General features: G+C 43.2%; 1 protein-coding gene across 2 annotated transcripts in view; it reads right to left on the reverse strand.

Annotated features, from left to right (window-relative positions):
• The window catches only part of SCML4 (Scm polycomb group protein like 4), a 132,512-nt gene that overhangs the window by 15,788 nt on the left and 89,358 nt on the right, over positions 1-27,366 (reverse strand). For both annotated transcript variants that reach the window (XM_075923966.2, XM_075923965.2), the window contains exons 6-7: positions 13,494-13,760; positions 3,239-3,384 (exon numbers count right to left, since the gene is read on the reverse strand). In XM_075923966.2, coding sequence (XP_075780081.1) covers positions 3,239-3,384; positions 13,494-13,760 — 413 coding nt within the window. The remainder of the gene's footprint in view (positions 1-3,238; positions 3,385-13,493; positions 13,761-27,366) is intronic.

The following is a 27,366-nucleotide window of genomic DNA, read 5'->3' on the forward strand; positions in this document are numbered from 1 at the left end:
TAACATGATTGGTATGTAAGGGTTAGAATTAAATTACATGACAAGAGTGTACCAGAGGGAGCATTCATATTTAATTAAATATCCTTTAATAGGTATATCCCTCTGTAGAAAAGTATGTATGCTTGATTTCTCTTTATTTGCACTGTGTCCGTGCTTATAAAAATGTATTGCAGAATTCTACAGTAGTGATCTAAAACTTTGCAATAGCACTATTAGAAGAGGCAGGACCAGATCCTTAACAGGTGTAAATCACGGAAGTCAACGGAGTTAGGTTGACATACATGAGTTGAGGTCTGGTCCACAGTAATTTGGACCATTATGGTAAATGACTGAAGTGTTTTTATAAGGGATTGGGAGCAGGAAACAACTCAGGTTTCCCAAGTACAGCAAGCGTGCGATAGCATTTGGAGTTAGCAGGCAGCTTCCAAATACAATAAGAAAGTGTTATTGTATTAAGGCCTGTCTCTGCAAACTCTTGTTCCAGAGCATGGTGAGTAGTCCCTAAATGGGAACTAGGCCTGTGGGATTGATTCACTAGCACTATCCAGAATAGCTACTGCTAAGACTCAGTAATGAAGGTTTGCAGAATCAGGCCATTAGTGACTAAAAAGATTAAATCATGAAAATAAGACTGCCCTTCTTGGTCCCACTTCAGAAGCTGGAAAAGTTTCCCCACCCAGTAAGGTCACCCTCTCCAAGCAATATTGCCGAGTGGTAAGCTGCCAGGAACAAAGCCAAAATGTTCAATATGAAAATGGTGTAGAAAAAGCTATGTGCTTACTGTTACAGAATCCATCACTGGAAGAGGCAGATTATAATTCTGAATGAACAGGTTTAATTACAACAAATGGTCTGGTAGCACTTTAAAGACTAACAAAACATGTAGATGGTATCATGAGCTTTCGTGGGCATAGCCCACTTCTTCAGATGACCATTCGAGTTACAACCATTCGCATTTACGACCGATTCGGTCGTAAAAGCGGTCCCCAAGTTACGAACGTGATCCGCGCTTACAAACAGTGCGGTAGCCATGTAATTCAATGGGGTCCAAGTTACGAACACTTCGAGTTACGGCCAAGTGTTTGGTCCTGTAACCTGGGGAGAGACTGTACATGTTTTGTTAGTGCTACCAGACTATTTGTTGTTTTTTAAGTTTTTCCTGTTACAGATTAACTCGGCTACCCCTCTGAAGGTTTAATTACCTTAAACATATAGGTTTTAGTCTCCTTTACATATGCATTTGCCAATAACTGACCATAATTAAACTATCAGACTGTTGCATTGCTTTGCTCCTTCTTGGTTTGATTTGCTACTTCTTAATTTTTCCTTGTATTCCTCCCTCATGTATTAACACTCCCCTCCCCCCAACTCCCTCTCTTTCTCTCTCTGCTGTGTATCACTTTGGCTCCTTTCATCTTGCTAAGAGGTCATTGCAAAATAGCTCACACTTGGCACCAGAAATGCTACTGCAAGAGAGGTGAGCAGCTGATGGTCTCAGACCAATTCTGCCCCCTTCAGTGACCCCCTTAATTCTGGGCTAGATTTCTCTCAGCCTGGAGCCTACTGCAGGGGCTCCAGGTGCAGAAACTTGCCCCAGGAAAGTCCAGCGCAGAAAACATCTCTGGACACTGGGGGATTCATAGATTCAGTGAATATCCTCCATAGCCACTTTTGACAGAGTTACTGCAGAATTTTGGCCACAAGCGAGAGCTGCCTTCCTATATGGGAAAAACACCAGGGAGGGCACTGCTCTCCCTGTGATGGAGATAGGGGCATAGACTGGCTTAGGGGTTTATCTCTCCCATAGCTGTTCAGGCAAATTTGGCATAGTAAGTTTAAGTCAATCCCCAAACCCTGATGTCCACTTTAAATATAACGGGGAAAGAGATAGCTCTGTCCTCATTTCCTTTTCCTCCTTCTGCTAATTGTACCTCCCTGCTACAACTCCAGTGTCATGGCTAAGATTAGTTGATTTCTACAGCAATGATTTCAGGTGCTTGTTGGGCCTGTCAATGACATTAAGTGCTTCAAAGTAAATTATGCTTCACAGAAAGATTTAACACACAGGAAGATATGCCTAAGGTTAATGGACTAATCACTTGTTTCTCACCTCTGGGGTCTCTATGCTAATCCAGCATAGATCTGAAGGTTGAGAAATGGCAGGGATATATATATTTCAAAGGCCTAATTGAATTGAGTTGTGCTATAGCCTCACCCAAGTTCTTAGACTTATTGCATCTTTTACAATTAAACCGACTAAGTACATACAATCGGCGCTGGGTGCTTCACAATGGAGGGTGTGGAAAATTTTAGAGCCCATTCAGTCAAGTCTCTTTAGTCACCAGTACTGTAGGACTATGGCACCATGCAGAACCCTACAGCACAGGTCCCCTTGAGAGGCCAGTGCACCAGGCCCCATGCTGTGTAAGACAATATAATGTCAGAATTCGCTCCATTTGCAACATCCAAACCAAACCAAAACCCTTCCCTGATGCTTTTGTACTAGGCAGACTTGTAACTTTAATTCCTCAACATTCTTCTTTTGGGAACAGGGGTGAGGAATAGCAGGGAAGTCTGCACCTGCTTCTGGGATCTCCTCTCACATTCACACACGCTTTACATCATCCACCCTTCTCAAAACCTCCTGTCATGGCAACTTTCTTTTAATCTGCAGATGGCTAAATGAGATTGTGTTGTTGCAATTGCTCATTTAGTTCATCCTTTTGCAAAATGGTTACCAGGAGAGCCATGTCTGTAATGGTTGAAGAATCTAAGTTAGCACCTTACTGGCCAGAATTTCATTTAAAGATAGTTTTGGAGCTAGTAAAGATACGGCCAGAAGCTCCCAGCCCAGAGAATTAGCTATGAAATGACACAAGCCATTGCGTCCCTCCATGGGCTTGGAGAGCAATTCCTCCACACATTACTCTCAGCCGCTGCTGGCACAGAGAGCTAGTGGATGGGTCTAGTAGCCAAACTCTTCTCTCTCTCTTGGAAAGGTGGAGCACGAATCACCTGGTTGGACCTGGAAGTTCTTTTTAATATAGAGCTAAATTCCAGCACTTATGTGCTAACACCAGCTGTGTCTTGTAAACCCGAGCACAAGCATCTCCCTCTGCAGCCAATGGGCACTGAGGATGATACTTGCCTCATAGGATAAGCTTTCACTTAGTAAAGTCAATGTCTGGTAGCCTTAGCTCAAATAGACTGGTTATGTCATGGACCACCTCTTACGTACATGTTTTCTGAAAAGCTCCACATGTGGGCCCAATGCTTGAGGATCGGCATCCTTCACAAACCAAATCACATCATCAACAGTCCAGGTCGAAGGATTCTTGCTTGATGGCTGAGCTGTATCTTGTCTCTCCAGAGAAGGACTTGAGGCTATTGATAGAAAAAGCCCATCATAGCATATTACAACTTAATACCCGTTAACTTGTTTTCAGAGAACTCTGGAGCATGACTGCTTTATGGGACTGCTACAATGTTGGATGTTGGGCTGGTATGGTGTGTGGTGTGTTTGGGGAGACTCAATCCCAGCTGGTGAACTGTGTTAAAAACCATGAAATGCTCAGTCTCCTGCTGGGGATGGAAAAATGTGCCAGCTGCCACACTCCGCACAGAACAGCCAGGTCTGCCTGATCTGCAGGCAGCAGGGATATTGGCTCAAGAAAGCACCACCCTCCCACCTGGAGATAAAACACCACAGCGCTAAACAAAGGAATTAGCTGCTCAGTGCAAAGGCTGGAGGCTGAAATGGGGATTTAGCAAATTGTTTGCTCTTAGCATTCTGATATTTTAACTTATCCTGCAGCCAAAAGGAGCATTTCTATTTGCTATCCTCCTAATCTCAGGCTCTCGTGAAGATGAAGGTCCCCAGTGATTGCTTATTTGGAGAGCTTCTAAAATGTGCAAAGATGAACGCTGCACATGTGACTTCTTAATGGTATAAGCCCAGGATGATTTAAGGTCACTTCAGCCAGTTCCAGCTTTAAATCAAGGCAATAAAGGCACATTGGAATGAAAGTGCATTTATGTTTTTATTCCTTGTCTCTGCAGAATTATAAATCTCAGTCACCACATGTATGCAACCTGCCCCCCTCACTCCCCACCCTCACTCATGCTGCTGCACTATTTCAAAAGCTATGTGATTACATTAGCTCACAGAAAACCTGTTTACATTTGTTTATAGCTACCCAAAGCAAACTTCACATTCACTGGAGGAAGCCTGCAGACGTAAAATGTTAGTTGCCAAAACTGGCTCTTCTCGCTTTGTTAGAACACAATTTTTAATGAGTCGAGTATGAACAGTCAGAGATCAGGCACAACAGAAAAAGAACAGAGCAGGCAGGGGAAGATCAGAAATACCTAACGAGTTGAAAAACGATTGAGTAGAGAAGCCCCGAATAGTCATGAGGGGAATCAGAGAGTCTCAAAGCAGCTGATTAGAGAAGATCTAAGATATCCAAAATAACACTGAGCTTGGAAAAAATGTATCAGCTCTGTAAAAATCCCATGGACCCGTGAGAGCACTATAATACGTGAGCAAATGGAATGGGTTGGATCAGCGGCTCGTGTAAGTTGGTGTCCCAAGGACTTCAATGGAGCTTTGCTGATTTGCACCATTGGAGGATCTGCCCCTACAAGCTAGATCCCTGCATAATGTCCATGATGTTCATAGTGGTATTTTTTTGCCACTCTAAGTAGCTGATATAATTAGGTATATTTTTGAAGCTATGAAGGTATATTTCTCCAATACGCAGCAATCCTATGAATGTGAAAATCTGATTGATGGGGCTTCATACTGGGATTTGATGTAAATATCATGATCATTATATTCTCACTAGCACATTTTTGCTCATTTGCCCGCTGCGCTCCCCAGCCAGAGTGAGAAATGCAGAAAACTCTGCACATTGCCCTGGTACCCTGATGAAGGGAAACAGTCACAAATGTACCTGCACAAATCTGGGGGAGGAGGGAGTTTCAGTCCCCCCTCCTTGCTCTACCTACAGGGCACCTAAAGGGTGGGAGACTCGGGGCTGAGACAGTCCCAGATGGGGGGGAATAGCCCCCCTTTCATCTACATGATGATTCTGTCGCTTTTCTGTTTGGTTTTAAGAGAAGCAATCCCATTCCAGGTGCATCCTATTTTTCTGGCACAACCAACCCCTTTCCTTGCTTTCAGTTACGATAAGAGGAAGCTGCATACCAAATTTGGTGCTTCTAGGTCTTACCATTTAGGAGGCATTCTTGAACAAACATGCAAACACACGAACAAACAGACAGAAAGAGAAACTCTCTCAAATATATAGTAGATTTACTAGGTCACCTTTTTGGATACACAGGACAAAGAGTAGCTGCAGGTCCTCTAATTAGACTGCTAGTGTTCATGCTCATATGGAATCATGCAACTCAAGGTTCCACTAACAGAATAAATGCAATGCACATCTGGAATCTTTGGCACAAAGCAGTGAAGACAAAGCATGCCAAACGAACGGTACACTCTCTGCCAACCATCGGATGATCAGTAACATAGGATACGCTGTCAGGGACAAGCAAAAGACACAGGATGTGTCTTGGAGGCTGAATTTCAGCTAGACTGAAATAGGTTCTCATTATCTTAGCTGAAAGCATCATCATCATTTTCTACCTTGCTTGATCAAAAGAGAGCCTTGCTTTCAGTCTAATCGAGCCGTGTGTGGAGATGCCTAGAAACCGCCCATTGGCCATTCAAATGGAAGGTGATCAGCTTCCAGCCAAATCTGGCTAGAGAAAAAGGATGCTGAGGTGGAGGCACAGTGAGTCAGATGTATTTCAATGAATTTGAGAGGGAAGTTTCTACGCTGACACTATAATCTGTAGAAGACAATAACCTTGATACTGCTCCTGCAGGGTGATCTAGCCTCCCCTGTGCTGAATGAGTGTGAAAAGGAAAACCTCAGGAAATGTTCTGCTTCCTATTACATTGGTTGGTGTCAATATAAAGGAACCCCAGTACATTTACACCAGTGTACACGAGATCAGAGCGTGGCCCAGTGACTCATGGCTGATGCCATGGAAGTACAGAGGAGAACAGAAGGCCCACTGGGAACAGCAGGAAGCCTTTAACAGTATTAGCCATTTCTCTAATAAAAGGAAGGGGGAAGGTGGAGAAAAAAGAAAGTTGAAATGACAAGAGAATTTAATTCACCCCTGACAATGGAACAATCAATACGTTGAACCTAAGGTTTTAAAGATAAAATATAAATGACCCTTTTAAGGAGATCATATTGGTAGAACTCTTCAAGCGGATCTGAAAAGCCCCACCAGTTTAAAATCGCTCTTTCAAATTCCAATTCAGTGACAGAGCATTGATTTTAAAACAATTAACTGTTTTTCTTTTTTTCAAATATTAATATTTGAAATCCATTTCCCCCTGCACTTCTTGGCAACAACTCAAATCCAGGGTTCCATGTTTCTCTGACATGAGTTAGTTACATCACAGGTCCCCTCCAACAGATTATTTGCTGACACAATCTGTCCTGTTTTAGAACCAATTTAGCTCTATTTATTTTACAGGATTTATAACAGCAGTTCAGCCGCCTCATATAAGTGAGCATTAAAGTCACAGGTCCTTGTCGAATATGAGATACCATTAATTTGCGCACAGTATCCTGAACTCTGGTCTTAGTAAGCAAGTAGAGGAAGATCTGTTTGCCATGTGTCTTAGAACATTTTTCAGGCTTTTTACTCTGGCCACATAGTCTATTGATCAAAAACCCCATAAACTTCTTCATTTACAAAAACTTTATTTCAGCAGGACTTTATTACAGAAAATACAAACTGTATGGTAGCCTCATTTTGCTGGATGAATCCTACATTATAAACAAAATTGTTGGATGGTTGTAGGATAAGCATTGTACTGTTTTGTGTCTGAAGGTACTTGCAATTAACACAGGGTTTAGATAAATGAAGAAGTCTCATATCTCCAGGGTATTTTATGCCATGCTGTCATCAGAATTAATCAAGATGTTAATGAATACTCAGATTACAAAGAGATGCGAACGCTCAGTATGAATAATTATTTTTAGAGATCATAATCTAGGTCAAATCTAATTTCCTGGTTTTGACAGGTGGCAAAAAAATTATCAGATTAATGGAATGGGATGTGTGATAGCTAGGCAATGAAGAGGAGGGAGAAGAAAGGGCTTCTCCATTCTTTCTAAACCTGGATGATGTGGAAGAAGAGGAATAGATCCTAGTTAAATAACAGATTCTGATGCAAAATACATCAGAAACAGGGAAGAGTTGCTGCAGAAGAAAAGCAGAATGGTATGTGCCAAGGAGGCTTTCAGCAAGAATTCTGAGACTCATGGACAGCATCTAACACCTACTGATGTCAATGGAAAGACTCCTTGTAAGTACAGTGAGTTTTGGACAGGCTGGTGTGCACCATCTTGGGATGACCAAGCTTAAAGGTTCTCTGCCCCATTTGTCTTTATCTTGGACTCTAGTCTTCAGGGCTTCCTCCCAAGCCTGCAGTCACCTTGAAGAGGATGCTGAAGTAGTGTAAAGCCTAGTAACTAAATTGGTGGCAAATCATAGTAAAGGAACATAATGCAGAATCTGAGATAAAAATAGCAAAAGAAGAAAAGATAAATATTGTGCTCATTAAATACATACAAGGCAAACAAACAGGTCCAAGAGAAATTAGGAGTATTGACAGATAAGAGTGCAAAGTGAGTGATGGATGAACCTTAATATTCCTGCAGGCCTAAATGATTTCTTTGCCTCAGAGAAAAGGGGTGAGAGTGAAATCTTAAAAGCTTCTCTCTCATTGCCCTGGAGCAGATAATAAGGGAAAATAGATCTGCTGAAAGTAAACAAAACTAGCAGGCTCAGAATTCACAACAATATATCATGGAAACACTTTTAAAACTTCATTCTAGACTGGAGTAAAATCAAGTCTTTAAACATACTTTAAAAAAGGGAAAAGACAGACTAGCAGGAGCACAGAACCATCAAACACACAGGACAGAGAAACCATCTAAAAGGAACAGTCCAGTTTAGGAAGGCACAGTCAGCAAAGATCCATGAAAAGAGTGCTCGTGTTTGACATTGCTGTTCAAATTATACACCTCAGTGGTTCCTAGCTACCACTGTATATCCCCAGTACTGGTGCTTTTAGACCCTTGTATCTGGTAATATAAGCTCCTGGTCCCCACCTTGATGAAACTATGTACTAGGCCCTGGATTTAGCTGCTCACACCTTAATCTGCAATGGAGCAATAGCTGTTCCATAGCTGGTATCATGATCACGGGAACAGTCTGAGCACCATTACGCCTAGTCTACACTACCGGGGGCTGTCAATCTAAGTTACACAAATTTGGCTATGTGAATAACATAGCTGAAGTCGATGTACTTAGATCTACTTACGCGGTGCTCTCCCTTCGACTCTCTTTACTCTTCTCATTCTGGTGGAGTTCTGAAGTTGACTGGAGAGTGCTTGGCAGTCAATTTATCATGTCTATATGTGATAAATTGACCCATGGTGGATCAATTTCTGCCCATCAATCCGATGGGTAGTGAAGACATGCCCTTGGAGAGCATGTGAGTGGCATGTAGTCAGCCTTTGGCCATATTGATTTAGAAAATCTGGAAGCATGTCAGAGACAGAAAAAACTACTGAAATTAGAAAGCCTGGTGAAGAGGGAAACTGGCAGATTTGCCTACGGACTTAAAGCTCTAGAAAGAAGGAGGATTTCCCAGGGTTACAGCAGAATAATACCATAAGCATCCTTGGCAGATGCTGAAGCACAATGACCTAAGATAAGGCAGAAACCCATGGCAGGTGGCAATGTGGAAACACCTCTTAAAGACACAATATGGAGATTTTTTTAGTGTAATTGTAGTAGCCACCAGCCTCCCATTTACCAGATTCCATCATGGGAACTTTGAGGCTGAAACCTATGCATTGCACTTGAAAAATGGGTTCTACTATACATCAGTATATATAGTCTGAAAGATGTAGTTTTTTAAAAATATATGTGTCCTCTACAGTAATGGTGCATGATCTTTTACAAAAAGATCAGTGAATAAGGAGGAAGATTGCCTTGAGGCTTTAAAAAAAGTCTTTCTAAATTTGTTCCCCTTTTAATGCCTCCTCGGTTTAATGAGCCCTTCTTGTTGCTGCATTGTAAGTATGCCAATTGAGAGGGATAAGTACAGATTCCAGCATGCAGCAATTGCTCATCTGTGTTTGCTTATGACTGAGCAGCATGTAAACTAGTTCTAGAGAGAAGAAAAACACAAAGCAGCAGTCTAGTCATATGGCAGCTGAGTGTGTTGCAAAGGCAATAAATACATGACACTCCTGCTATATTGAAACCAGCTCAGAAAAATATGTTATTAACGAAGTCTAGTAGTATCAGGGAAGGTTAATGCAGCAAGTTAGTAGAAAGATCTGATCAGTGTGAACAAACACACAACGTTTAAGGAAATGTGCACAATACTTTTCCAACACTATGGTAAGAACTTCAGTGTTATTGTGGAGAAGTACCTCAGAAATTATGTGACCATAAGTATCTAGAGGAAAAACAAAACTGTGAATTGGAATGCTACTATTTCCCTAAATCTTTTGTAATAAAACCGTGACCACCTATGACTTTGTAGGTGTCTCTATGCTCCTCTCAAAACTTCTCAGTGATTCTGGGTAGCAGAATTCAGATTTCCACCCCAAAAAGCATCAACTTCTATCTCCAACTGAAGGAAAATCTCAGCTAGCAGTACAGAGCCTCTGACACACAGCTGAGCAGTTCTGATTAAATAGCTGGCATTGGTTCATATGCACAATAGTCAGCTAATTTCTATAGTCCAGCATGTTAGAATTCCTGAGACATGCATGGAAACTAATATTCATATTGTTGTAGAGACTGTAAGCTGTTTGGGGGCAAAGTCTTTGTCTTCTTGTGTGTATAGACACTACATAGCAAATCTATATTATGCTGCAGATTAATTTGCCAATTTTTAGCTTCATGTACAAATGGCAAATATCAGCTACATGGAACCTTCATCCTTTGCCTTTTGGCTAAAATACCTATGCAGCCTACGGCTGGCCAAGCTTTGTTGGTCTTGCTGGCACATGTCACGTGAAAAAGTATCACATGATTTTGGCAGAGACTCATTATCTCCCTGTGCTTTATGTGGTAGCCAGAAGTTCTGCCAACTCTCCTCCAAAACAACCAAATGTCTCTAGTGTCTGGCCCTGATCTACTTTTTAAATGTTTTTCTCTCTCCTTCTCCCCTTGCTTTATTTAGTTCCTAACTTGCTACGGAAGATCTGGCTGTTCTTCTTAGCTAGACAGGTTCCAAAGGCAATGGGTCTTGTGAAAATTGTAATAAACTGCTTCCTGGGCAGCTAATGGTGTTGTCTAGACCCTGTACAGCATGGATGCGTCTACACCGCAGAGAAAGATGGAAGCGGCCACTGTCGATCTTCCAGGGTTCAAATTAGTGGTTGAGTTAAGACAGCTAATTCGAATTGAGAGGGGCGCTCCTGTTGATGCCAGTAACCCTGCTTCCTGCAGTGTAAACAGTGCCAAAAGCCGAGTTAAGCTACTTAGACTTCAGCTATGCAATTAACGTAGCTGAAGTTGTGTATCTTAATTCGATTTTGTCCCATAGTGGAGACATACCCCATGTGACTAAAGAGAACCCAATGGAAACTGATGGGATGCTGGAAATATGCTGCATAGATGCATAAACCTAGGCTGAGCACAAGAGAACTTTTAAGCATTTGAGGCTAGACTCCCAGAAAGGCAAAGATTCTACTGCAAGAGCCATTCCACCACCCATTAAAGTCAATGGAGGGGATCTCTTAAATGGGCACTCGAGTGGGCTCTAACTGAGTAGAACGATAAGATAGTGTTTGGGTCTGTGTCTACACTACAACAGAACTGAACTGGAAGGAGCAATTGGTGCTGCCAGAAGTGCAGGGGACTGGGCTAGATGGTCTCTTGAGGTCCCTTCAAGCTCTATGATTCTCTGATTGTTAGACACACATTTACTAGCGTTTGTTTACTTAGCACAGCTAAAATAACAATGAAGATGCAGTGGCATGAGCTTTAGCACATGCTGTATGAGCATTGTGGGAACTCTGGGCAAACAGGCTCATTGACGGAGGGGGGCAAAAGGGGCATCTGTCTTGGGCCCCAGCAATTCAGAAGAGCCTGGAGCTCCCAGCAGCTCCCAGTAGCCACTGCTACTTCAGCAGAAGAGGCATCCATAGCCCCTGGCCCTTTAAATTGGGGGTTGGCTTGGAGAGGGGGCCACAGCACGAGCAGCTGTTAAACCCTAAAAGACACTACAGTTAAGAGCAATGGCCTACAGCTCAATGCAATGTAGCACACAAGAAATATGTTAGCGCTTAGTGTGGATTCATAAAGATTCACAGATCTGATGTTAATAATATTTTATTGACATCTGTAATTAGGAGGCAACCACACATCAATGCTCACAGCCAGTTAAGGCTTGCAAGGAACATATTATGCTTTTTTTGCTGTCCTTATAAGTTAATGCTAGACAAGGGGGTGAAAAGAAATAAGAAATGATCCTGCAAATACATCAAGGTGAAAAATACTAGAATGACAATTGGTCCCATTAATAAGGGAGGAAGGGAAAGAAATTAATGACTTAAAATTGCTGAGACACTGAATTCCTTTGTTAACTCTTTAAGGTGAAAAATATATAAATGGAGCTCGAATAATTAGAAAGGAAGGAAGACACTGTTAAAATGACACTTATGTAAAGAGAAACTAATAGAATACTTGGAAAAAGTGAACACAAATATGGAGGAAGAGAATTAGTTAACACTGAAACAGACAGTTATTTCTGAAAAATCATGGATAACTGGGAAGGTACTGAAAGGGAAAGAAGTAAATTAATTCTGATTTCCAAAAAAAGGAAAGAAGAACAATTCTAGTAATTACTGCACCATGACTGATCCTACACTGCAATCAGTACAAATCTCAAGGGATGCATTGAAAGATAGCAGTAAGCTATTTTTGTGTCCCTTTCCCCATTCTTCCCTGATTCTGTGACCATCTGTCTTCTGGAGAGGTCTCTACCTGGTCCTACAGGCCTCCTCTATTTTACCCCGACTGGCTGCCTGTTTAACCCATCTATACACTGACATGGTCCCTAAGCCATCAGAGAATTCTTCACTGAGAGAATCGTCCGGTTGCCATCTGAAGATTTTTAAAGGCTGTTTTGTATAACTAGAGCAGTACAAAGCAGTGTTAATGGGGTCAAGGATCAGGCTACATAATCGTAAGCCCATGTAAAATACTGGAGCAAAAAATGAGATGTGGAAAAATCATTAAATATATAGGGTCCAGCCAACATCTATTGATTTCAGCAGAAAAACTCTTATTAATTTTAATGGGAGCTTTAGAAGATAATGGAGCAATGAGCAGTAAGCAACCTGGGTTTATAAACAATACATTTTTCTCAACACACTTTCTGTGACAAAATTCAATATCATTCGAAGGTGAAGAGTGGCAGCAGGCTATAAAGTAGAGCTAGGAAATAACCCCTTTTGCTGAGAGAGTTATTCATTCCTTTATTTTGCCAGTGTTGGGATCTGCATTGCACAGCACCATGTACACTTCTGGAACCACATAAATGATAGGTACCTAAATATGCTTGAACGCTATCAAATTTGGGGGATAAATAATAGTCATATTATTATTTATAGCCATAAAACCAATTACAGTAAAACTCCAATAGTCCGGCACTCCTGATAGTCCGGCATCAAAATGGCAAGAGCCTAGTGAGTGAGCTTCGGCAAAAAATGAGTCACAAGGTAACAGTGGCAGCAGCTGAACTGAGCAAAAAGGGTAAAAAGGCTTAAAAAAACCTAAAACATTACAGTATACTGTATACAGTATGTACAATAAAAAGGGTTAAGAACACTTTATATACAGTATATAATGTATACAGTATATATATATATATATATATATATATATATATATATATATATAACCAGTTTATAGTACCTCCTGATAGTACGGCATATCTGATAATCCGGCACCACCTAGGTCTCATAGGTTCCAGATTATCGGAAGTCTACTGTACTCCCGTTCGGTCACATGCATCATAGGTGCTGGAACTAGAGGTGTCGGGTGTGCTGCTATAGCACTCCTTGGCTTGAAGTGGTTTCTACAAGGCGTACAGCTTGATTCAACACCTCTGAGCACCCCCCAAAACATGCGTGTTTTCAAATGGACACATTTTTCATCATTTATTTCTCCTTCTCCATAGTTTGTCATAGCTCCTCTAATCACTGTGATTCTGATCTGACCACTGGCTTTATCATTCCACAGCTCTTGCATGAAACACAGCTGGCATCACTGTGCATTATGGGGTGGGTAAAGTCTGTGGGATTGAGCCTCAGGAGAATAAAATGACACACATTCTTAATATCAAGGCAGAATCAATTATATTATGTTACCACTTCTGTTTCCTTCAAGATAGGTTCCATTTCTAGTTGGGCTGGATGTCTGATGCCTCAAACCAGTAGATGATGGTCCCCCGGAGGACATCTGACCAGAACGATGACTGCAAGAGGAAGAGGAGCCTCCAGCAAGACGTCCATCTCCAGAGCTCTGTCTCATAGTATACAGGGAGCCCATACAATTAAAGGCAGAATCAGAAGGATCAACATTGTAGCGCTTCATGTTCACAGGGTCAACCAGGTAATCTTCAGGGATGACAGTTTCTGCTTGGTGGGAAGCCAGTAAGGAGAAATACAGATCAATGAAATGTAGGTAATTTCTATTCACACACTGAACATCTTTTTTAAAAAGTTATTTTGTGCACTTAGTTTAACTCTATTTACAATATCACACACAGCTAACTGCAATCGACTGGCCAGAGCCCTCAACAGGATGCTTGTGCTGAACCATAGCATGAATAAAGTAACTTTTATGCTGCTGGGAACTTCAAAAATAATTTCCTCAGTGACTGCTATACAGGCAGTCCCCGGGTTACGTACAAGATAGGGACTGTAGGTTTGTTCTTCAGTTGAATCTGTATGTAAGTCGGAACTGGCATCAGCCGCTGCTGAAACTGATCAGTTTCAACAGCCGCTGAATATGGACACCAGTTCCACTTATATACAGATTCAAGGTAAGAACACCAGGCGTCCCCAAGTCAGCTGCTGCTGAAACTGATCAGCAGCTGATTCCAGGAAGCCCAGGGCAGAGCAGCTCGGGTGCTGCTGGCTTGGTCCAGTAGCGCGGCCGCTCCTCGGAGCTACTGGACCAACCCAGCAGCACCCCAGCTGCTCTGCCCCAGGCATCCTGATTCAGCCACTGCTGAAACTGATCAGCAACTGAATCAGGACGCCTGGGGCAGAGCAGCTGGGGTGCTGCCGGGTTGGTCCAGTAGCGCCAAGGAGCGGTGCTGCGGGACCAACCGGCAGTGCCCCACCTGCTCTACCACAGGCCCCCGGCTTTGCTCCACGTCTCCCTGGTCTGCTGGGGGGGCACTAGCTGCCCCCCCCCCCAGCAGACCAGGGAGACGTAGAGCAAAGCTGCGGAGGACCCGGGCTGAACCGTGGCGCTTCCAGATCAGCGCCGCGGTCCGGCCCGGGTCCTCCGCGGCTTTGCTCAGCGTCTCCCTGGTCTGCAGACCAGGGAGCCGCTGAGCAAAGCCGCGGAGGACCTGGGCGGACCCGCGGCTTCCAGATCAGCTGAAAGCGCTGCGGGTCCGGCCCGGGTCCTCCGCCGCTCTGCTCAGCGTCTCCCAAGGAGACCAGGGAGACGCTGAACAAAGCGGCAGAGCACCCGGCTGGACCCGCGCCGCTTCCAGATCAGCTGAACAAAGGAGACGCTTCCAGAGACGCTTCCAGAGACGCTGAACAAAGCGGCGGAGCACCCGGCAGGACCCGCGCCGCTTCCAGCTGATGGGGAGCAGCTTTTCTTGCCCCAGAGAAGGCGGGCGGCGGGACCAGGCGTCCCGCTGCTCTAGTTCTCCGGGGCGAGAAATCCCCGTTCGTAACTGCGAATCCGACGTAAGTCGGATCCGCGTAACTCGGGGACTGCCTGTACAGACAGCTGAATGCATCTGTTAAAAGAAGTGACAATGGGAAATGAGACAAATTCATACCCGAAGAAATACTATTGTACCTCGGGTACTATATAATAACATGTGAACACCACCAAAATCATTGGATTTGCAGCAGGTTTGAGTGTGACTCAGTCTGATTCAGTTGTGTTAGCTTTGCACTGGAGTAATAGTTCTTCAGAATCGGGGGCACTTACTGTTAAATTTGAAAGGGCGGGAGCATGTTCCTGATGGGCTGAGAGGCATAGTACTCATTTGCCTAATGGTGTTATATGAATAACAGAGTTTTCGGGATTATATATCCTTCATTCCCTTGCATTTAGAGCATGAAGGTCAGAAGGAAGAGAAGGACAATGGGGCATGGAATTTATTGGGTAAAAACTCCTGTCAGCCAATGAGAGAGAGTAAAGATAATAAACCAAAATGTTCTGGCTGCAATTACTAAAATTAATCAGGAAATATAATCGGCTCCAGACATACATCAGGTCTGATATTCCCCAAGGGAAAGAAAGACTAGATAATTCATGAGCACTCCTAAGTTTGATTACCAGCAGAGAGAGATAATTGAGCTTTCCACTTTCTAAATACATTTCAGGTGCAAACATGAAAGCAAGCAATACAGCCACTTAGAAGTTTTTGCCCGATTGTGCCCCTTCCCTGTTTTGTAAATCTGTTCTTTTCTGAAATAACTACCCTGAATGTTTTTCTCCCTTACTACGTAGCCATCAGTTTATATTATTATATTATTATTTATATAGTCCTATTGGTGTGCATGAAACTTTGCATATTCAATAAGCAGGACTGCAGATACCATTTATTATTAAGTTTGCCTGACAATTTCCATTTTAGGGCCCTAAAGAAAAAAGTACATCATATTTCAATATGGAGGAGCCAGGAAGGGGCATTGGAACTGGCAAGGAGAAGAGATGGGTGGTGGGAAGAGACTGAGACTTGGACAAGGAGACTGAAGTGGAAGATTAGGACTGGCCGAGCAAGGGAAGTGGGATGAGAAGCCCAAGGAGTGGAGCATGGATCTAGAACAGGAAGCCAGAAGTGCGGAAGAGACAAGATGCAACAGGGAGAGGCAGGAGTGGATGGAGTAGTAGGAGTTTGATTTGGGAAGGACAGTGGCATAAATGCATAGCATGGTTGGTATTGTGTGTATATAGGGGTACTGGTAGTACTCCCTGATACTTAGGTTGCTTAACACTTTCTAGTCTATACAATTCTTAAGGCTTTTATTCAGGAACCTCTATTACTTCCATGGTTTGAAGCAAGCCTTTATGTATGGCTGAGAGAAAGCCCTGGGACTGGTCCAGGGCCTTTACTTTTCCCCATGAAATTACACTGAGATAAAAACTATTAAAAATTTCCAGTTCTCTTTTTTCCGCTTGCATTCCCTCAGGAACATTTTGCAAGCATGGCAAAATAATAACAGAACTGGAACAGGCCATATCATCCCCAAAGCAGCAGCAGTAGCACCACTAGCAAGATCTGTGAGCTGCTAGCAATGGAGAGGAAGGACAACTAGGCTTTGTTCCTTCCCTGCAGCAGCTTACATGTACCTCGGCAGCCCGTTCTGGTTTTCATAGGTACTCTACTGGATCAGAATCCCCCCAGCTCCTGAACAGGGAGGCTATGTCTAGACTGCAGGCTTCTTTCGAAAGAGGCTCTTTCGAAAGCATCTTTCGAAAGAGCCTCTTTCAAAAGATCGCGTCTAGACTGCAGGCGGATCTTTCGAAAGAGAAATCCGCTTTTTCGAAAGAGAGCACCCAGCGAGTCTGGATGCTCTCTTTCGAAGACGGCCTCTTTACATTGAAGAACGCCTTCTTTCGAAAGAGGAACTTTCGAAAGAAGGCGTTCTTCCTCGTGAAACGAGGTTTACCGCCATTGAAAGAAAAGCCGCGTTCTTTCGAAATAATTTCGAAAGAACGCGGCTTGAGTCTGGACGCAGGGGAAGTTTTTTCGGGAAAAGGTTACTTTTCCCGAAAAACCCCCTGAGTCTGGACACGGCCGGAGAGTGGAGCAGGGGAAAGAGAGAAACTGTGACTGGGCCTCCCCCAGCACACAGTGATGGTAGCTATTCCTCTCTGGGATATCAGCCTTCGCTCCTGCTGCCAGGTAACATATTTAGTTCTACAGGTCGAGCAGTAAAGTCTATGTGTACTACAACACTAAAGCTGCAGGATTCAAACCCTGCAGTTGAGGCACGATGAGGGGCTTGTTACTGTTGTAGGAATTTTTTTTATTTTCCTTTTTTTAAAAGGAAATCACATCTAAAACCTGCATTAGAAGAATGTCACTTAAGCTGTCAAGTCAAATACATGAATGTTCAGAAGAAACCAGACTTATGTTGGCTGCAGCAATCTTAATTCCTCCTTGTACATGCATTACGACACAGTGTTTAATTACTTGCTCATATGCTGTTTTTTACCTGTCTTGTCAGTGTACAGGCTGATCACCAAAAGGAGGTAGATATCAAGTTGGTTGGCTCTATGTACATATGGTACATCATTTTAGATTAGGTTCACGTGTCCTGCTGGTGCTTCTTGCTATGAATTTCTGGGCTTGATTTTCATATCACACTGATACAAATCACACATAACTCCTTTGAATTCAATAGAATTGCACTGGTGTAAAACTAGAGCATGATGGAGTAAAATTTCTCCACTCTGCAAGGGATACCAAAATGCTATAACAGTTGAACTAACTATCCCAGAATCTTCCTATTAAACCAAAGAAAATCCAATCAAGCCTTCTCCTTCAAAGGAATTTAATTACTGAGTAGAACACCAGCAACAAACGTCTTTTATACATAAAGGGGATAGCTCTTTCTTCAATATCCCACCACAGCTTTCTGCAATAACCCACTAGTACCACATGAAATAATTATGCCTCTTGTGAATCATTACATCTTTATTCCAGGAAAAAATGGTCTTTTAATATGATTACTACCTGAAGAAGATACAAAAGAATGAACTGCATATTAAAAGAGTCTTGCTGAACAAACTAAATCCCAGACCCTTGCATAGGCTGCTTCCAGACAGAAACTAAAACTTGAAAAGTATAGGGGTAGGAATCAGATTTGATAAAAGGTGATGCCACAGATGGGCACATAGTTATTTAACTATCAGCCCAAACTATTAGCGCCATCTGTGTACCTAAGTGGTTGGTTTGTTGTATGTTTTAATTGTCTAAGTGCATCCTAGAATTATGAGGGAAGAATTACACGTCTCTAAGACGCTGAAGGTAATTGTTAGGACAACTTACTTCTATTATAGATGAGATGCAATGTATTCACTACAGTGGATAAGCCCCCTGGGGGCTGCTCTGTCAGAATATTATCATCCAACATTGCATTGTCTTGTCAAACTCTATTTTGTTTCATAGTAAATATGTGCTGGCTACAGGAGACACGCTTTGGTAAACACATAAATAGTTGAAGGCATTCTGAGCAGAGGTTTGTCTTGTGTCTCCTGATTACACAGCGGTCTTTGCTGGAGCCACAGAGCAGACCTTTGTAGAAGCTGACTCTTCCACCTCTCTGAAGAGCTGCGGTGGTCTGCTTGCCTCGTTCATAGCTCCTGCAGCACTGAGCTTTGTCTGAAGTCACAGCTGCCACGCTCCTCTCTGCCTGCCCATCAGGGCCAGGGCATGGAGGAATGCTCTTTTCCAAGGTTACAAACATATGCATTGGTGGTACTCTGGTCTCATTTGCCTGAACAGGGGTGTGAGCCCCCCCCCGCCCTCACTTTCCCTTGCTCAGCTCACCTGGGTCTTGGGTCCAGAAATGTCAGAGTGCAATTTCTGGTGCACACTCCCAGTCTGAGGGAGGGCAAGGGGAGCTAGTGGGCGGGGAAGAGCTACCAGATCTTGGGGAAGAGGAGCTCCACAACGCAGGAGAAGCTTTACCTTCAGCATAGGTAGCATCTTCTCTAAGTGCCACTGCAACACCATCAGTGTAGACAAACCCTGAGTTACTGAAGCTAGCAAACAGGTGCTTCTTTATTTTTCCTGGCCAGCAAGAGGGAGTTCTCTCTCTGTATAATGGAATAATACTAATAGCACTTCCTTTATCTCTTCCCTATTTATTTGGTGAGCTATTTCTCTCTGGGGATGTCTACACAGCAGGGCTAAAGTCGAACTAAGCTACACAGCTTCAGCTGCGTCAACTGCATAGCTTAAGTTGAAATAGCTTAATTTGGCTTTTGGCGCTGTCTATACAGCAGGAAGTCGAAGAAAGAGCACTCTTCCTTAAATTTCCCTTACTCCTTGTGAAATGAGTCGGAGTAAAAATTCCTCCAGATTGACATTATTTCAAAAGAAAGGCTTGTAGTATAGACATGCACTATGTTATTTTGGAATAATGCTGCTGCATAGACATACCCTCTTTGACTATGACTCCACTTGCCATGCTAGAGATCGATTTTCTGGCATTCGATTTAGTGGGTCCAGTTAAGGCAGGGGTGGGCAATAATTTTTGCCCAGGGGTCACTTCAAATATTTTTGAAGTAGCGCCGGGTCACCCTGTGGTCGGGGCCTAAACAGGACGGGCAGGACTAAACAGGAAGGGCAGACCATGATTGGTCTGGGGATGGGAGAGCCCCTTTGCCCCCCCCTTCCCTCTAGGCACCCGTGCCCTGGAAGAGGCTTGGCATGCTCCCCCCCCCCCCAAGGCCAATCAGGGCCTGGGGGCAGGGGAGCACAGGAAGCCTCTTCCCGCCCTGTGAGGAGCATGTGGCACTCTGAAGTGCTCTGGGCTACCCGGAGGGCTGAAGCAGGGCGAAGGAAGCTTCATACAGCTCCCCTCCCCCTAGGCCCTGATTGGCCTGGGGGTGGGGGAGCATGCAAAGCGTCCTCCGCTCTCCGTCCCACCCCGCAAGCAGCGCATAGCGCTTCAAAGTGCCATGTGCTCCTGGCAGGGCGGGAGGAGGCTTCATGCGCTCCCCTGTCCCCAAAGCCATAATTGGCTTGGGGGCAGGAGAGCAGCAGGGCCTCCGCAGGCTGGATCCACCTGCTAAATTGAATGCTGAGGGCGGCTCTGGTCGGCATCAGTACTCCTTGCAGTTGTGAGGAGTAAGGGAAGCCAATGGGAGTGTTTATTCCTGTTGGCCTCCCTCTGTGAAGACAGCACCAAACTTAGCTTAAGGTAAGCCAATTCCAGCTATGTATTTTACACAGCTGGAGTTGCGTACCTTAACCCGACCGTCCAGGTCTTTATTTAAATTTGTCTACACAGGGCCAAATTTAAATATAAAGCGCTATTCCAAAACATCCCTTAACCCTCATGGAACAAGGATTACAGAGATGCCAGAATAGCACGCTCATTATTTTGAAATCTATTTCAAAATTACAGGCTGCTTTAAAGATGTGGGATACTTCTGGTATCCCAAAATAGCTCCGCTGGGTAGATGTAGCCTATATGTACAGCATTTAGACAAGGGGGCTCTAATTTCAGTTGGAGCATCTAGGTACTACCGAAATTCAAATAATATATTTTAGAGCATACATTTAGAAATGTAATCCCCTCATGAAATTATACATTTAACAGTGAAAGCGAACATAGAGCATGGAGGATAGAATCTGGACAGCCCTTCTTTCTCCAGGCAGATCAGTTTCATACTTCTTTTTAGGTTTCATCAAAAACTTCACTTACTTCTGTCGGGCCCTTTGTATACACCTTGCTCCCACTACCTCCTCAGCACTCAAAGGTTATCCTCTCCAGCCTGCTGGTTCAAAACTCCTTCTCTTACTGCTCCACCTACATCACCTATATAAATCCTTCCATTGCTTTTTTCTCTTACCACATCAGTTTCTCCTAAAACTCAAAGTCCTCCATAACCCTGTCATATATCCCTGGGTGTATTTCCTCCTCTTCCCTAAACTCTCCTTAATCACCTCTCCTTACTGCTTTCTTCATCTCTTTCCTTCTTCTCTACTTTGTACTGTTTTTCATGCTGCCTTCCCATGCCTGGAACAATCCCCCTCTTCTTTCCTGCCAAGAGCCCTTTCTTTCCTCCTGCAAATCCCCTTTAAACCACATTTCCTCCCAAAAGCATTCCTATTTTATTCTTTTCACCCTTAAATCTCTCTATGCTCTCCCTTTTCTGAACTCTCGTGTCTTGCTTTAGCTTGTCTATTTAAGGATCACATCTTGCACATGCACATGCTTAACCTTGCTCCTAGGAATATTTCCGCACTGGGATGACTCACATAAGGAAAGTTCATCTTGAGCCTAAGTGTTTGCAGGATTGTGGCCTTAGATTATACATTCCTATGAAGAGGAAGGCATCTATCTACTTCCCTGTGTGTACATTTATGTACCATGCATCACAACAGTGTCTTAATCAACTATCCTGGCCCATGCAGGCAGACAACTTTTATGTCAGGCAGTCAGATCCCCACTGACATTTGCAGGGCTCTGTGCCATGTCAGGGGTCCATCTGCATGGATCACATTGCAGGATCAGGGCCTATATTTGTAATGTGCTATTTAAATGTATTATTGTGTACCATTTTTTTAAAACTATGATTAGTAATACTGACTCCCCACTTCACAGCACGGCACAGAAAGCCCTCCACTCAGAGGAACTGTTACATCTCTGGATTATACGCTGCAGACATTATGCAAAAGACGCACCCTTCAGTAAAGAGACCACAGCAAGCAAGTCTGACAGCTACCTTGCACTAGATATAACGAGTTGTGTCTAGACTAGTCCATCACTAGCTGCCTCTCTGTCGCCACAACACCAGTTATTCAGCTACAAATTGCCTCGCCCCATATAGGAACGTTTGCCAAAAATTCCCAAGAGAGAATCTCAAAAGCAAACTCTTCCTCCATCCCCCTGTCAGTATTATAGGCTACACATTAAGTTCCTGCCTGTCAAAGAGCTCCAGGGCCTTCAATCTGGTATATTTCATGCCGTATCGGATGTGCACATAGAACAGAAGGTACTTAAACCCATTCCCCTTAGAGGTTAATCGGAGACATAGATACTAGTTGCCTAAACAAGAGACTTCAACACACTGGTAGCTTCCCAGGACTGGTGTGTGTTTGTTTTTATTCCATGTGTAAAACTTATCAGTGACTTCTGTTCTGATACTGCTTTTCTTTACTGTCTCTTCATAACCTCTTGTTCCATGATCTATACTGGTTTGTCATTTTATTTGCTCCCATTAAATTCCCCATTAACATTTTTTCCGGCTAATATAGATTTCTTCCTTTTTTTAGCCTGGCTCCCATTGCTCATATCATTTAGTCCTGGGCTCAACCGTAGGGCCCTTTCCTGTATCTTTTAAAGTGCTACAATATTTTTTCTTATAATAGGTTGACCAGATGTGAACTCACTATTTTAAGCTGCATGATATCATATCTTCCTCTTTCCTGTCCTCTCCTGTTCTAGCCAAGACTTTGGTTAATCTGCTGGGGTTTTCTCATTACCCAGACATATTAAGAGGAACCAACCAGGGTTTCAAGGTCTCTTTCAAAAGCTCCCTACACAGCTTACATTCCTTTGTGTTGTACACTCACTGGGCTTGATACAGTCCCTATGTGAGAAAGGGACTTGCCCTGTGGAATGGAAAGGGATGTTTGAATCAACACCCACCCTGGCTTGATTGGCTGGAAGAACAGCAGCTTTCACTTGCAGTTGGGTTTCTACTTAAGGGCTGGAGGCAATTATCAAGATTTGTTGAATCAGATTCCTGGCCACACTCCTTCCTCAACCAGCATCATCCACTGAGGCTAGGCTAGTTGTTACAGGCTCCATGTCAGAGCAAGGGTTGTGGTTATTATGCACTGTGAGAGTTCCCTCTGGGTGGGAGGTCCATTGCCATATATTATCCTGGTGGAAGCCGTGTATTTGATATTTCGAAAGACTATAAAAGCACTTTATACATAATTCTGCCTGAGTGTAACACAGTGAAGTGCTTTCCCCTGCTTGCACCAAGGCTGAATTTGGTACTTAGTATTCATGAATAAAGTCCAAAGAAGAAGCAACAAAACTAACAAACACTGGTCTGCCATCCTGTTTGCAGACTCTGGGTTTCCTTGCTAACTTTCAGAAGGAAACTAAAGAGACTCAAGATCTGACACAGAAAAATTCTCATTCCTGTGTTTAGTGTTGAGAGAGTCTCTAGCTAGCTAAATATTCTGTTTCTTGCTATGAATGCATTCTCTCTCTTTCTTGACTGAAATCATTAGAGGTGCTGCCTAACCAAAACAGAACCTAATCTATACAGCTTTCCCATGATCCCCAGTGCCTATTGCTTTCTCACATTACAGTCATATGGTTTGACTAGAGAGATAAGTTCCACTATGTTGGTGTTGGAAACCACCTTTCAACACTAATTCCCCAGGGAACTCCCACATTGTGCTCAGGCCCTGGAGAGATGGAATGGGTGTGGAAATAGTGACATCTACATTCACTCTCTAACCAGGGGCTTTCTGTACAACAGAGGGTATCATTGTGAAAACGTGTTGCATTAACAAGGGATACAGGCACTGGCTCTCACACTTTACATGAGAAAAAAAGAGAATAGGGCATACACAAAGATCAAACAGAGGTGCATTATGGTCCCCTTTTATATACCATCATTTCATTTTAATCTACCCTGTTGGAAAAAAAAGAGACAGAGTAAATGATATCTTCTAACCAGGCATGCATTAGTTGTGAGCTGACAACCTTCATTTTAACCCAGATGCCGAAAGGCTCATGAACGAACATTTTCTGTGTCCATCAAACAGAATCACACATTTCTGTTTGAGCAAATTACTTCTTTATACCCCTACAGTTGTTTAATATTTCATGTGTCTATCTGGGGATGACAATGAATTGGGGTTTTCCAACTCTGATTTACATTATGGTGACAGCACCCCCCATTCTTTTCAGCTCCATCCCCTCTCCAGACATACAACTCCATGAGAATATGCCACTCATGCAGTGGCATTTCCAGAATCTCAGCACCATAGTATTATGCACATATGTACCCTGTACACAGCCTGTGAAGAGATCTCTGTCCTTATCTCCAGCAGCAAAATGTATAAGTGCTCTTCACAATAAAGTGTGAGTCTTGTAGGCAACACCATCTATGACCCTGGTTATAAACAAAGCATCTGCTCACAAGTTACTCCAACATCCCTCAACATCCAACAACAGCCAGCTCAAAAGAAGCAATTTAACTTTACAGTACCTTCTCCACACCAGGCCGGGGCTGTCTTAGCTTAGTCAGGCAATATTAAAGGAGCCACATCTGCTTTATGGAAGCAGAGCTAAGCAACTCACTCTTAACGAAAGAAAGTGACACAGAGATGGTTCCCTCAGGAATCAAAACATCACTGAGGCAACCACAAACAGCCAGTGAGCAGCAAGAATGTGGCACATGATGAGAGCATTTCATTGCAGCCACGCTTGGATTTTTCTAATTATGGGATGGCAATTGTTGCATCATCGACAGGAATATGTGATCAGACTCATTTTAAAACAATCAAACCAAAGGCAGGACCAGGGAAACACAACGAACCCCCATCCATTGGTGCTTATATTTATTAAGAATATTGAAATCATGGCACTGCTATAACGATGACCTGCTAAAGAATTATTTCTCCTGAGTGCAGTTTGACTGAAGCAGGCTCTGTGTTTCTATGACATCCGTATAATCACTTAGCAAACTTTAGGGTACTAAGACAATCGCTACTAATAAATGCATACTACACAGAGTCTGGGTATCAGAATGGGTTAAAGCACTCACCTTGCACTAGAACCAGTTGAAAATTACATAGAAAAATGGTTTAAAATTTTTTCCTATAACTGGAAAATGGAAATGAAGCAGTGTTTTCTTTTTTCGTTTTGCTTCCCCTTCCCCCCTGCCTTTTGTTAGAGGCAAATGGAAACAGAAAAGAATTGAAAAGGAAAGGGAAGGACATAAAATAAAGAGGGAGAAACAGTGGGGAGGGGGAGGAAAAACTATAATCTTGTAATTCATGAAGAATTTTACATAAACAAATATCTTTCTTTTTTGGAACCAGGGAATGACAGTGACTTTCAACTTTACTCATTTTTTTGGCAATTCCTCTACTGATACAGTTGCAAGCTCAAATGCTGCCTTAATGGAAATCAGTCCTTAAGAACTGCCAGATGTCCAGACCCACGGGCTATTCAGTCCAGTATTCTGTCTTCAGCACTGGCGAGCATCAGATGCTTCAGAGAACAGTTCAAGAATCCCACAGTAGGAAGATCTTACCCCATGAAGGTCTCATCCTAATCCCCAGTACCTAGATATTAGTTTAAATCCTGACTCATGAGTGTTTATTTTCTATGCCACACTTTTTTTTTAAGCATTCATTATTGTAATGCCGGATTTGCTACTTCCAGCTAAATTCCCAGTTCCTTTTCCCCCCAGTATCTTGGCCTCAACACCGTCCAATGGCAAGATGTTCTGCACCAAAGAACATGTTGAGTGAAAAAAATGTTTCCTCTCCAGTATTATATTTTCTACCTTTCAAATCCATCAAATGTCCCCATGTTCATTGTCTGTATTGCCACACTCAGTGCACCTGACTAACCTCTGATCAGAAAAGATTCAAAACAAGAATAGCAGAAGTGTTTCGTGTTAGCACCATGTTGCCAAAGCATAACTGTGAGGAGGAGTTTGCACAATGCCATTGCACTCTGCACTTCACTCTAGCCATCTCTATTAGTCTGTTCCTTGCATAAGCTCAAATTCTCATAATGCATGGGCTTCCTGTCCATGGACAATGGAAAACACCATTCTGGCTACCGTATTTTCCGGCGTATAAGGCGACTGGGCATATAAGACGACCCCCTAATTTTCCAGTTAAAACATAGTTTTTGGCCTATACTCGCCGTATAAGACTACCCCCCCTTCCGAGGCAACACCATTTAATAACACCAGCCCGCTGGATGTGCCCTAATACAGTACTGTAACTTCGGCTACATACAGAACGTCCCTGTGCTGATACTGTATGTACCGCGCTGAGCCAATCCCGGCAAGCGGTGTATTCTATTAATGCATACAAAGCCTGCTCGGATTGGCAAAGGTTGTAATAGCCCGCCTCTCTGACTCAGCCAATCCGAGCAGGCTTTGTATGCATTAATAGATGACACCGCTTGCCGTGATTGGCTCAGCGCGGTACATACAGTATCAGCACAGGGACGTTCTGTATGTAGCCGAAGCTACAGTATGTTTATACCCGGCGTATAAGACGACCCCCGATTTTTGGGGGATGTTTTTTAGTATAAAAAGTCGTCTTATACACCGGAAAATACGGTATTTAATTTATTCCCCTTTATTGGACACTGGTGAGGCCACATCTGGAGTCCAGTTCTGGGACCCCTGCTATAGAAAAGATGTGGACACATTGGAGAGGGTCCAGCAGAGGGCAACCAAAATGATTAGGGAGCTGGAGCACGTGACCTATGAGGAGAGGCTGAGGGATTTGGGCTTATTTAGTCTGCAGAAGAGAAGAGTGAGGGGGGATTTGATAGCAGCCTTCAACTTCCTGAAGGGAGGTTCCAAAGAGGTTGGAGAGAGGCTGTTCTCAGTAGTGACGGATGGCAGAACAAGGAGCAATGGTCTCAAGTTACAGTGCGGGAGATCTAGGTTGGATATTCAGAAAAACTATTTCACTGGGAGGGTGGTGAAGCAGTGGAATGGGTTACCTAGGGAGGTGGAGGAATCTCCATCTCTAGATGTTTTAAGTCCCGGCTTGACAAAGACCTAGCTGGGTTGATTTAGTTGGGGTTAGTTCTGCTTTGGGCAGGGGGCTGGACTCAATGACCTCCTGAGGTCTCTTCCAGCCCTTGGATTCTATGATTCTATGAATTCCATAGCCCTTCTCCATGGTATCACAAAGTGTATTATCATACTGCAGGCAGCACATGAATAACCTGAGATAGGCACAAACTGGCATGAGATAAAAGTTATAGAAGACTTTTTTTTCCATGATGGCTATGAAAATTTTTGTACATTACTAACTAATGTAAATGTCACTTGGGTAAATGATATTTTTTATAACAGTGGACTACTGCCTGTGGGATTTTTAAACAAATCAGTTGTTTGGACATGTTTGGACTGTAAGATGGACATTTTGAATCATATTGTTAATTAACATGAAATAGTTTACACATTGTTTTAGGAATGGGAGATTCATATTTTTCATATTTCATATTTATATTCCATCTGAAGAAGTGGGTTGTGCCCACAAAAGCTCATGATACCATCTACACTTTTTGTTAG

The sequence above is a fragment of the Pelodiscus sinensis genome, chromosome 3 (genome assembly GCF_052426305.1).
Source record: "Pelodiscus sinensis isolate ZL-2025 chromosome 3, ASM5242630v1, whole genome shotgun sequence".
Lineage (NCBI taxonomy): Eukaryota > Metazoa > Chordata > Testudines > Trionychidae > Pelodiscus > Pelodiscus sinensis.